At 35.3% G+C, this 12,903-nt stretch overlaps 2 protein-coding genes across 2 annotated transcripts; one reads left to right on the top strand and one right to left on the bottom strand.

Moving 5' to 3' along the window:
* Positions 1 to 3,292: 3,292 nt before the first annotated feature.
* Positions 3,293 to 8,141, top strand: LOC107761565 (serine/threonine-protein kinase AtPK2/AtPK19). The gene is made up of 7 exons (XM_016579796.2): positions 3,293 to 3,496; positions 4,579 to 5,528; positions 5,761 to 5,843; positions 5,914 to 6,034; positions 6,251 to 6,424; positions 6,812 to 6,919; positions 7,554 to 8,141. Exons 2-7 carry the CDS (start codon positions 4,887 to 4,889, stop codon positions 7,830 to 7,832), a joined length of 1,407 nt encoding a protein of 468 aa, XP_016435282.1. The 5' UTR covers positions 3,293 to 3,496; positions 4,579 to 4,886; the 3' UTR covers positions 7,833 to 8,141.
* A 321-nt stretch (positions 8,142 to 8,462) lies between these two features.
* Positions 8,463 to 11,985, bottom strand: LOC107761566 (thioredoxin H4-1-like). The gene is made up of 5 exons (XM_016579797.2): positions 11,847 to 11,985; positions 10,739 to 10,805; positions 9,568 to 9,693; positions 9,111 to 9,233; positions 8,463 to 8,880 (listed from the first exon to the last, which is right to left on the bottom strand). Exons 2-5 carry the CDS (start codon positions 10,757 to 10,759, stop codon positions 8,731 to 8,733), a joined length of 420 nt encoding a protein of 139 aa, XP_016435283.1. The 5' UTR covers positions 10,760 to 10,805; positions 11,847 to 11,985; the 3' UTR covers positions 8,463 to 8,730.
* Positions 11,986 to 12,903: the final 918 nt, after the last annotated feature.

Genomic DNA, 12,903 nt, shown 5'->3' with positions numbered 1-12,903 from the left:
TGAGCTTTCAACAGTTTTACTGCCCCATTGCATAAACAATTTAGAGATTATGCCTATAGGAGCTCTTTAACACCTTTAATCTACGAAATCATTATTCAGAAACAATAATGATGTTTGTGTGATGCTGGAGATCAAAATCGCCTAGAAATTATGCCTATAGGATTTGACAACTCTAATGCGTATTAATTCCCTAAAATATGTACGGCCTAAACTGTCCGCGTGCATTGGTTGTTTATGTGTGGAAGCTAATTTGAGCCTTTAATTGTCTTTACGTGAAGGCCTATCTATTTTGAATGCCGCCTAGTTTTTATCATTTTGAGCAAGCTAAGCTGAGTCTAGAACCACCTAATAGAGGTCCAAAGCCCCCTGGACCATAGGCATGGGACGGGTTGTGCATGCATAGGGTACGATTTAGAATTGAATTAGAGAGCCTTTAAGTAAACAACTTCCACATAGTAATTGGGTAGCAGGAGATGATAGTCTGTGCCCGCTGAATAATATGAGCAAGCCCTACCTTAAGGGAGTTGCGAAGTATTATTTATGTTATACGGGGTGATCCTTTAGGCTAAAAAACTTAGGATCCCCCTCCTCCCCCTTTATGTATTTTACACTCAATCATTTAACATAAATCAATGTAGTTGTATCCTTGTAGTCATTAAGATTTATGCCGATTAACGTATGTCCTAATAAGACTCATCGACTTCTAAATTTTTCTTTATTTATTTGATCACCTAGCCTAATTTCATAATCCACATAACTTAAAGTTCGGCCAGGACCCACAGCTGTGGACCTCGAAGAGTGCCTAATACCTTCCCTTTGAGGTAATTTGAGCCCTTACCCGATCTTTGGTGATACAGGCTAGTCAAATAAAGTTATTTACAAATAGGTGCCCTAACGCACCACAAAATCATTAGGTGGCGACCCTTCTCTTTTAATACCCATTTAAAAGAGTTGTCACACGTCGAAACCCGCTTTCGCGAGAAAACGGGGCGCGACACCTATATAAGTCCTTCTAATTTAATTGAGATTTTATTCATTAAAATTCAGATAATATTATTGAGAACAATAGAATAAAATTTAAAATAAAAATTATTTCAAGAGTAATAAAATATTATATTATATTACAAAAATAAATTAGTAGACAAAAATATTAAACAAAGTAATATGCTAATAATATTTTTTTATTAACAATGCAATTATACTAAACATTGGATGATATAATAAAGAAAAATACATCACAAAAAAGTTATTATAAGTCCCTTTAATTTAATAGATATTTTATTCATTAAAATCCAGACAATATTATTGAGAAGAATAGAATAAAACTTAAAATAAAAAATTATTTCAAGAGTAATAAAATATATATATCTTCTATTATATTACAAAAAGAAAGTAGCAGACAAAAATATTAAACAAATGAATATACTAATAAAAAAAATTATTAACATTGTAATAATACTAATATATTGGATAATATAATAAAATAAAATACAGAAGAAAAAAGTTATTCAGTGTCTATATAAGTCCATTTAATTTAATAGAGATTTTATTCATTAAATTTCAGATAATATTATTGAGAACAACAACATAAAATTTTAAATAAAAAAATATTTCAAAAGTAATAAAATATATATCTTCTCTTATATTACAAAAATAACGAGAATGAACAAAAATACTAAACAAGGTAATATGCTAATAAAATTTCTATTAATAATGTAATAATACTAAATATTGGATAATATAATAAATAAAAATATAGAGCAAAAAAGTTATTCAATAACTATATAAGCCCCTTTAATTTAATAGAGATTTTATTACTGGGTATATCGTATTGACAAATAAGATGACAATTGAAATTTATTAAAGCAATACGATCTAATATGTTCAAACAAGCCCAATCATAATTTAATTTAATTAATATTGACCGTGCATCGCGCGGGTATGACAACTAGTGAAAAAGGAAAAGAAAATTCCTTCTTTTTGTTTCCACTAAAACAATAAATTTCATGTTGAACATGGGTGGCTCGACTATAAGGTCAAGCAATCACTTGGGGCCCCAACTTTTTGGGGGCCTCATTTTTTCTTAAAGATTATTGTATATGTATTACTATAAAAAAAATGTGTACATTTAAATTTAAAGAGAATTTTTGCAACGAAAGTACAATAACTTTAATGTGATGATCGTTGTAATAATTAGAGAATGGAATAATTTTTAATAAATTATTTTCTTGCATGGGTAGTGTGGCTATTTTTTTGCCTCATTTATATCCTAACAACTAATATGGGCCCACATTATTATTTTATATTTATCTTTTTCATTCTCTTTTACTATTCTTATTCTCAATATTGAAAAGTCTCTCAATCTTGAAAAGTCTCTCAATCGGCAACTTCCCGCGGCTTACAAGTTGTCTTCTTCAAAATATCAAGCATTACAACAAGCAATCGTTATATTGAAGCAATACAACAGTTTTCGATATCATTATATCAACTTATCTTGCTCTATAATTTCTTACTCTTTGATTTCTGTTACTATCTATTGTTTCTTGTACTTCGATTATCTTATTTATCTGTGATAGCTATTGCTCCTTTTTAGATTATTTTATCATGACTTATTCGCTTTCGTTACTTTCATTTTCATACTGCATTGAATATAATTGATTGTCCTTACCTTACCTTTTTTTTTGCCATGCTTTCTCTTGAGCCGAGGGTTTTTCGGAAACAATCTCTCTACCTCCCAAGGTAGATTTAAGGTCTGCGTACACTCTAGCTCCCCAGACCCCACTTTGTGAGTTTTCACCGGGTATGTTGTTGTATATCAACTTATCAAATTCTTGAACCGATTTTATTATTCTACCTTTATTTTATACTTTTTTGTTAAAAATTTATTTTTGATATTCTTACTTGGGCCTCTCTCAGAAATTGAGCTTTAGGCTACCAATCTTGTTGGGATGACCCTGATGTTGAAATCCAAAATCTTATCCAAGCTTTAGAAAAAGAAAAAACAAACAAACAAACACACACAAAACCAAAGCAAGTTTATAGTCCAAAAGCCATCAAACTTCAATTTATTTAAAGTAGAAAATAGAGAAGTCGCTAAAAGAGTTATTCTTTCTTTTGGTACTCACATAAGAAAAGGGTTATACTTTCCGGGAAGTGGAATATGCCACAAATCCAACTACGAATATAACGAATAATCTCCATTCTCCACTAGACGCGACGCGAGGGTATTAAAGTAAATATAATAACTCTTTAAGATTCCGTGAAGAAGTAATCCATTGTTGAGTTGGCAAACACGAAAAGAAGAAAAGGGTTTTTTAGAAGCAAGCCTGTCTTGACTCGAATTCAAATTCGAAGAAACCACTCAAAACGTGCCACGTAATCCAGAACCGCATTTTAAACCCAAGTTAAATTACAGTTCAAAGTTGGTTATAAGCGGCCACGCCACCTTCATCATATATATTCTCTCTCTTTCCATTCCTTCCGCAATTTCATTCAGGTAAATTTCCTTCCTTTTCTGAATGAATCATATGATATGATTAATTTTTACTTCCTTTTTTCATTGCATGTTAAGTTAGTACTGTTAGGGCTTCGCCGAGTTGGACTTTTAATTGTTATTTAAACTGTTTTATCAGTTTTTTTGTATTTTGCTGTATTCCGGCCATTAATTTCTTGTTTTGTACTGAACTAGTGATTTATTTGTTGAAATTGGAAATTTTGGTGGAATTGATTTGATCATCTATTACGATATTTATGTTTTTTCTTTTGTTTCCTTAAGCTAAAATTTGAACTTTGGTGCATTATGCAACGCTATTTCTATTTAGAAATCCTGATTCAGATTGGGAATCAGGAGCTCTAGGGTGAGATTTTTATATGTTTAAGGGTTTCTATTGCGTGGTAAAGTGTGTACCGTGATCAGATCAGTTAATCAATTGATACCGTTTAAACTTTTTGGTTGTTCATATTGAGCTATCAGCATAGGTACTGATTAACTGTTAAGATAGTTTTGCCTATGGGTTCAGTGGCAAAATCGGGAATTTTGCAAAGGGTATTCAAGGATAGATCAAGATTTAATATATATGAATAGCTTTGAACTTGTATCCACAATCTAATTTTCTGGCCAAGTGTGATCATTGGAGTTCCGCCCCTGAGTGTTGGAATATCAACTCCCAGTTGAGGGATTCGTTTTGTGTACATAAGATTGTAAGAGATTTTAATGTGTTCTTTTGCACTTGATACAGATTTTAGATGTTCTGCTTTTAAAAAAAGTGGAATTGCATTTAACTGAATCTGAATAATTGCTAGCTCTATTATTTTATCCAGATGCAAGGGAAACTTTAGTTTTTTATCTTTTCCCCTTTTTACTTATGAAGATTGAAGATTTGTCTCTTGTCCTGCCTGCTCTGAACAAGTGAAAGAAAGTTCTCTGTCTACTACTTATTGACTCTACTTTCCTTTGATTCCCTTCCTATCTTGTTCTTCTTTGTTTTAACGTTCAGTGAAGTTTTTTTAAAAGTTAGGTTTCTAGTCAATGTTATTCTGGTTCTGTAGAGACGCTGACAATTTTCTTTGATCTTCCAGGGTCTTAGGCGCAACAAACACCTCCTAGTTTGCATGTTCTTCATGAATTCGAGAAGCACTGCTGCAGCCACTCTTTCCTGTAAAGCGGGAAACGAGAGCAGCTCCCTTTTCTGGATTCTAGTCTGCCTCTTCCCCAGATATTTTGGAGCACTTGTTGCATTTGAGAACTTCCTTCTTTTCAAGGCTATCGTGAGGTGTCCTTCATCCATTTTCATTTTTGGACCTTCAAGGATAGTTCTCTTGTAGCCGTACAGAAGTCGGGGTTGATCTGCTATACTCCCTCCCTCCTTGTGTAACTTTTCGTAAAAATGGTTTCCGCTCAAATTTCGCAACCAACTGGGAAGCCTATCCACAACCACGTGCTGCTCCCATTGCAACACCCCAATGTCATATCACTGGATGATGTTGATTTGGATTTCGCCGACATATTTGGTCCAGCTCCAGCTCAAGTTTTGAGCTCTGAGACTGTTGCAGTGTCAGAAACAAATGGATTCATATATGAAGAACCAGCTGTAATTTATAGCCGCTCCCATTCCTTTGTCGGTCCAACAAACTATGTCAGTCAATTGTTGAAGCTTAGCAAACTCACACTCTGTGAGAATGAGCACTTGCTGGAGCTTGTGGAGGGAGATAGTGGAGAGACCAAAGATCATCTTGAGGAAGCTACTCTTGAGACCGCTGTTACTGGTAAATCTGAAGTTCATGCTGATGTTAGTATCCCAAGGTCTGTGGGACTTGATGATTTTGAAGTCTTAAAAGTTGTTGGGCAAGGTGCATTTGCAAAAGTATATCAGGTGAGGAAGATAGGGACTTCTGAAATTCTTGCAATGAAGGTTATGCGGAAGGATAAGATTTTGGAGAAAGATCATGCTGAATACATGAAAACAGAGAGGGATGTATTGACAAAAATAGATCATCCATTTGTTGTGCGGCTCAGATACTCTTTCCAGGTGATTATGTTGCTACAAGTTTATGTATATTGATCTTTATAATAGAAGCTGTTTGGAGTTGCAGACATTTTATGCAACTCCAGCCCGCTATGATGAGGAAGTTAAAACCTCAAAGTTGGCTCTTGACTGTGAACTCCATCCTTTGTTTCCTTAATATATATCTGATTAGGTTACACTATATAACACTTCTAAGTATTATTTATTTATCTTTATGCATTTTCTCTTAACGCAGACCAAACACAGACTATACCTTGTGCTTGACTTTGTTAACGGGGGACACCTTTTCTTTCAACTCCATAGGCAAGGGCTATTCAGGTATAATACCCTTTCAGAATAATCTAGGAATTCTCTGGTTCAGGCAACTAGCTAACTGGCTTCTTTTCAGGGAGGATTTGGCGCGCATCTACACTGCTGAGATTGTTTCAGCTGTTTCTCACCTCCATTCTAATGGCATAATGCACCGGGATCTTAAACCAGAAAATATCCTTTTGGATGCTGATGGTCATGTAAGATATCCCTTTTTTCATCTCCCTTATTTAACACTGCACCCTGCTTTTTGATGGTTTCTGATTACTTTCTTTAGTTTCCAGCGAAAGACCATCAACTAGGTTTTAGTTCTAGTAGTGGATAAACGAAAGAAACTTTGAGGTCTTTGTTTCACAAGGATTTTGAAAAACTTCTTGGCGGTCCTCTATTGACCTTATGTAATACTTTTGGGGCAGGTGTTACTGACTGATTTTGGCCTTGCTAAGCAATTTGATGAGAACACGAGATCCAACTCTTTGTGTGGAACAATTGAATATATGGCACCTGAAATTGTTCTTGGTAAAGGTCATGACAAGGCTGCAGACTGGTGGAGCGTGGGAGTTCTATTGTACGAGATGCTAACGGGAAAGGTTTGTTATTTTGTTTAATATTGCAATAGTAGTTTTAAATATAAGGATTAAGTAATCGGCATGTTAAAAGATATGGAAATTATTGGTCTAATCTTATAGACTCATCATCTGAAGTTTAGAGTTGACCAGATATAACTGTAAAATCTGCTGGATACCAGATCATCATGCCACTTTTTACTCTTTTTGCACCTCGTCCTTGCAAATATTTTATACCTCGGTCGTCTATTTTATTGTACACTAATGCATTTGTCTGGCTTTAATTAAATTTTCTTCTACAACTTAATTAAGAATCTATATTACTAGCTTAATATGACATTCTTTTTATGCTTAACTTTGTATAAGTTGTATTTCATTAATCTAATCTTTTCCTCATGTGACTTTTTTCAGCCTCCATTTGTTGGTGGGAACCGACAGAAAGTTCAACAGAAGATTATCAAGGATAAGATTAAGCTGGCAGCATTTTTGTCTAGCGATGCACATTCATTGTTGAAAGGGGTAAGCTACATTTTCATTCTACGATATGAAAGTGTACCTTCTTACCGATAATCATTAATGGTAGACACTTCTTTTTTATAAGATAATAGACACTATATGTCTTGATTGTCCCTTTAAATACTTTTCATGTCACATAAGAATTATGTTATTATATGTTTGTTTATGCTAAAAGGATGAAGCTGTTAATTATATTAAGATGTTGCGTCATGTTTGTTTTCCCAGAAAAATGAAGAGGTATTATAAGAGGAAAAAATGTTATATGTTGATATTTTCTTTCAAATTGATATAAGTTGCAAACAAAAGTATGCTCTGAAGTATATCTTTATGTGCAAGTTAATTAATTAGGGGCAGTATAGGAAGTGAAAATATTCTAGAGGGGTTCATTTTGATCAAAATAGTGCTACTTTCAAGATATTTCTAGCATAAGAAAAGTAACTTCGAAATAAGAGTTTAAAAGTGTGCTTTCATGATTTACTTGGGATAATTTGGAAGCTCCTACTGCTTAGATAGTGTTCTGAATCAATTAATGTATAATACCATTCATCATGCTATATTCTATTTATCATATAGTCACTGGCATTCAGAACTTGGAAAGTGGAAACTAGACGATTCTTATGTGTTTGTATTTCTACAGCTGCTACACAAGGAGGCAAGCAAGCGCCTTGGGAGTGGATTAAGAGGTTGTGATGAGATAAAGAGTCACAAATGGTTCAGGTCTATCAATTGGAAGAAGTTAGATGCTCGGGAAATTCAACCAAGTTTCTGTCCCCAAGTATCAGGGAAGCTGTGTGTTGCCAATTTTGAGGAGCAATGGACCAGCATGTCTTTGCTAGATTCCCCTGCTGCTAGTCCAAAATCTGGTGAGAACCCATTCAAGGGTTTCAGTTATGTGAGGCCTGCAGTTGAAGAATAAAATCATCACGCTAGCTGTCTCTGTTAGCCCTATAACGCATTGGATGTTTCTTTAATTCCCCTGCTAATAAGGAATGCGCTCACATTGCAGTGGATATTTAATTATGTTGGAAATATTTGCTTGTACAAGAACCCTACCAGGATTTAGAACTCTATGTTTGTCATCTACCTTTCTGCAACACCAGGAAGTATTGCGTAAGAAGTGTCTATATTTTGATTTACTTTGGTGGTATGTATATAAATGAATGACATCAACAATAAAGTGTGTTCTGCATTGAATTGTTGAAGTCATAGCCTATTATTTCATCGTCCCCTACTGAAAGTCACATCCTTGCCCTCATCCTGTGTTCCTTTGTCCACTGGCTTGCTTTGTCGAAAACATCAAATCCTCTATCTTCTCCTGAGATATAACCTTTCAAAGAGGGCAACATCAAGTGATCTTCCACGCCTCCACGCTATAACCTTGGATTTGAGTATGTGTTGAAAACCACGATACGTAGTTTCTGTATGGATCTCTGCCCATACGGAAGAAGAAATCCCAGCAGTAATAGGTTCTCATTTATTTCAGATTTCTTAAATTCTGGAGAGTAAACTACAGATTGAGGATAAGTAAACTACAGCATATATGTTTCTCTTGGTAACTGACTAACTGTATTGGTATTGCCATTTACTTCCTCGCGTTTGGGGTAACAAAACTATGGTGTAGCCCCATACGAGTTCCCTTTCCAAGCTGCAAATTTTACTTCCTTTAAATATCCCAGTACTTTGCTTAATATGCATAGACACATGTAAAAATGTTGTTGGAGCAGTAAAACGCAAAATTAAAGTGACAAAACCAGAATTCTTATAATAGCGTTTTCGTGTTCATATTTTTCCTACTGCAGCGAAGCAACAGTAAATCAACCCAGGGACCTTGTAGACTCGGCGATATTCGCTGTCTTCTTTTGTAGCTCTTGCTTGTTGCCACCTACTAGTTTGTCCACTTGCCGTCCATCTCTAAAGAAAATGAAGGTTGGAGTAGCTTTTATGTCCCAGGAAGTACTTAACTCCTGCAATAAGCCATAACCAACAGTTTACAGTTTGCCAATATTTGTCTGTAATTAGAGGAGATGGTTTCTTCCAACATGTTTTGCAGGAGATGGATATAACAAATCCATACCTTTAAATAGTTATAATATGAAAACTACTGTAGTAGTTGTAGTAGTTATCATAACTAAGGATGCTATAAACTGAGATCATCCAAATAAAAGACAATGATTAGAAGGAACTGGACACTTACAGCTAACTCATCGACATCCACAGTTAGAAATATTATTGAAGTGTATTTATCAGCAAGTTCATGATAGGCTGGTGCTGCTGTTCTACAGGGGTTACACCATGACGCACTGAAATTTACCACCATCTGTTGGAAGATAGAAGTAAAGAATAGTGTTATTCGACGAGAGCAATATATTCTGAAGATTAACCAGGCATTCACAACAGAAAGGCACAACTAACCAGTAAAAGGGACAAAAAGAAGGGTGATTTTGATTTGACATATTTGCAGGTTTTGTGTAGAATTTATACTTGTGTAAAGAAAATATGCAGATGAAATATGATGCTGGATCATGAAACCGAGAATGCTAACTGAAATTTGAAAACAAAGATTTTGTGCTGCTATGGCATGTATCTAGATATGAAGTAAGAAAAGAAAAAACAAAAAAGAACATAAAGCCAAAATTGATCAAGAAACTTACGATCTTGCCACTGTCACTGGCTTCAGACATCTTTTCTTCCCACTTCTCCATTGATTTCACAAGGAAAACGTTTCCACTAGCAAGCCCAAAAGTGGGAGGGACATCTTCCTTCTCTTGACCGCATGCCTGCAATAATCACAAATTTAACTTTGCGACATCAACATAGAGATAGTTATCTTAACTTGCTCATGAATAAAACAAACAAAAGCAGCGCTAGATTGGGAAAGAAGGGTGAGAGCATTACTCTAAGAAAGAATTGAAGAGATTCCAATTAATGCAAAGTAATTTGCCAACTGAACACAAACATAGAACTCTCTCCTCAGGAAGAAAAAAGGAATGAAACACCAATAGGAACAGCTGGGATGGATGTTCCGAAACCACTGGAAATCTAAAAAGGCAACTCCCCGAAATTCTTCTGTTGTCCTACACTAGATGTATGTTCATATCCTAGGAATGTAAATGCAAGTGAAACAATTGTAAAGCAAAGAGCTTGTACTTCTTCCAATCGGATATCATCGATCATGGATGTATAAAAGAGCCTAGCATAAAATTCTCGAAAAACCAGAAGAGTATTCAATATCTTAATTGTATTTAAAAGTCAAGGCAGACCAATACAAGCTTCAGTCATAAGCACTTTAGGAGAATAAATTTATCTGGTGACCAAATTGTTGGCTCCACACAAATGTAGTTCAACTAAGCTTTGAGCCTCCCATTTAAGATCAGCAAGTATCCTCCTGGAACACGGAGAATCTTCGAATCTATCCCAAATGTCACTTGGTACTACTCTTTTTTTAAATTCAACTAATGGTAGTGCTAGGGTCAGCCTGCACGCACCTCGACTAATCTACCGGAGTAATTTTGCACATCAAGGCTACTACAATAACAAGGAGATTTTGCTAAAGTTTGCACCTTAAACATTATGATAATGTTTTGGTCACCTAAAGTTGAAAGCCTGGCCAACTGTTAAAGGTACACACACACATATATTTCCCATTATAGTGGAGACAGTGACAAAAAAAAAAGAAGTAACAGAGAAGGGTGAGACTGAAGCACATATAACAACCATTCAAACAGAGGACTAGAAATAAGTTATCAAGCAAATAGAAAAACAAAGAAGAACAGACGAACAAATATCATAATGAAATTTAAATGACCTCTTTCCATACATTACCTTAGTCCAGCACTGTCCCATGGGGCGGTGGGCAACTGAACCCGAGTGAAAGAACTACAACAGCGCCCTACAAGTATGGAAATCCTGTGAGTAAATGAGACTTGATGCTTGCCCAATATTGGAAAAAAAACTCATTAATAGACGCTAATGTGCAAATATAAGTCCATTAAATACATAATAAGCCATGATATAGATAATGAAAGCAAAAGAAGTCAGTTTCTAGCTGAGAACTTTGGCCGAAGCCTTGAATTGCATGTACCAAGATAACTTGCTTTGATCAACTTATCAGATTTCCCTAAACAACAAATCAGCTCAAGAGACTTTCGCTAATTCAAAATGCAGCTGTCATTCATTGTCTCCTACATTGTCCAAAATTGCTCAACTTATTTTTTCTTTTTTAAAACTGAAAAATCACCCAGGGTCGGTGGCTCATAGTTCGAAACTTGGTGGATAATGAACCCGTCCCTCTATATTTCTTCACTTAGATACCAAGCTTTTGTCTGTGGCAGGGATCAAACCGGTGGCATGCGTCTAACCCACACATCATGCGTTGACTCTTACCACTAGACTAAAGCCTGGGGCTCCAAATTTGCTCAATTTCAAGATACAAAATCACCTTACCAACTAATTAGTCAATTACTATTTTTATCGGGATTAATTATTCGATCATCTTTTAAAATCTTGTAGATTCAAACTTCAAAGTAGTGCCTATAATCCCTATTACAAATGGCAATATCAATCTCTTAAAAACTGATCATATTCATACTTAGATTAAAATTTCTAGTTCACCCCGACTTCCACCAAAATGGATGGTATTCACTATTCATTATGTTCTGCACCCCCACGTTAAACCAGGGGGTGGAATTTTGTGGGCTTCGGCGAGGGGCTCTTCTGATTAATAGGAAGAGAGGGTAATTTTCATAAAATTAAACCAATATTCATCCTCTGCTTCCTTTATATTTTTATCCATAAATTTAAGTGTATTGAGAATCACATGCAGGGAAATATGTTCATACCCTATACGCAGAAACAGAAGAAGATGCATATATTATCCATTGTAACAAGAGTTTAGACGAGAGAGTGGAATCGGAATATTTTATTTGGTTACCTTGGGACCAATTGAAGCGGAAGTCTCTGCTAATTCAACAGTTTGCGGCGAAAATGGTGATAAAAAACAGAAGACCCATATGAAAAATTTGCGGAGAATGTAAGAAAACCATAGGAGACGTTGCTCTGTTATCCAAAAGGAAAAATAATGAAAAGAAGAAGAACAACGGCCTCCCTGAGTTGGTGCTTTTTAACCATAATAACTAACTCGTGCCAAAATTGCAACAAGTCAACCTCTTTTTTTAACTTAGAGAAGCTACTACTCAAAGGGCTTGTTTGGTTTTTCTTATAAGAATAAAATAATAATGTCGCATTACCAATACGTTATATGATTTCGATATAAAATAGTATTGCATAACTAATATAATATATGCAGTTTAAATACTGGACACGTAATATATGCATTGTAAACATAAACTTTTAATTTTATACATGATAATCTTACATATTGTATGCGGGTGAAATCGAGCTCGTGGTGCATCCTAGCCTCCAACATGGTGAGCCAGGCTCAAGACATGGCAATAAAGGATCGAAGATCGACCCCAAGTCTCATCGGGCTAGAACACGGTGGCAGAACGCCTATCTTCTAGAATATTGAAGCCATGGTCCCGGAATTGGTCCTAGCCTCGAACGACTTGGAAGAAACGTTGTCGGCATAGTCAACAGGAGAACGAAGTATCTGTGACCGACCGGATATTACGGCGGGGATCTCGGCACGTATCAATAAGGAACCGGCAATCAGTGAATCAAGAGATCTTTTACCTTTTATAGAATTATACATAAAGTAGGACTCCCATACTATATAAAAGGGTTCTGATAATTCATTTGACACATTGTAACACGCATTCCAAGGCAATATACTATTATTTTTTATGTTATTAGTTCTTTTGCTTTCGTTCGTCAGTGCTTGTTGTTACGAGCCCGAATCGAGGGGAGGTATTTCAATAAGACTTAAATCGTCTTACTCGCATGGTTTGAGCTTACTTCATCCTTATTTATTTAATTTGTATTATTTATTTACTTCTTTGTGTCAAATAAATCTGTGTATCCTTAAAACC

Source organism: Nicotiana tabacum, chromosome 4 (assembly GCF_000715075.1).
Source record: "Nicotiana tabacum cultivar K326 chromosome 4, ASM71507v2, whole genome shotgun sequence".
Lineage (NCBI taxonomy): Eukaryota > Viridiplantae > Streptophyta > Magnoliopsida > Solanales > Solanaceae > Nicotiana > Nicotiana tabacum.
Note: the sequence above shows the minus strand (reverse complement) of the source record. Positions and strands in the feature narration are given on the sequence as shown.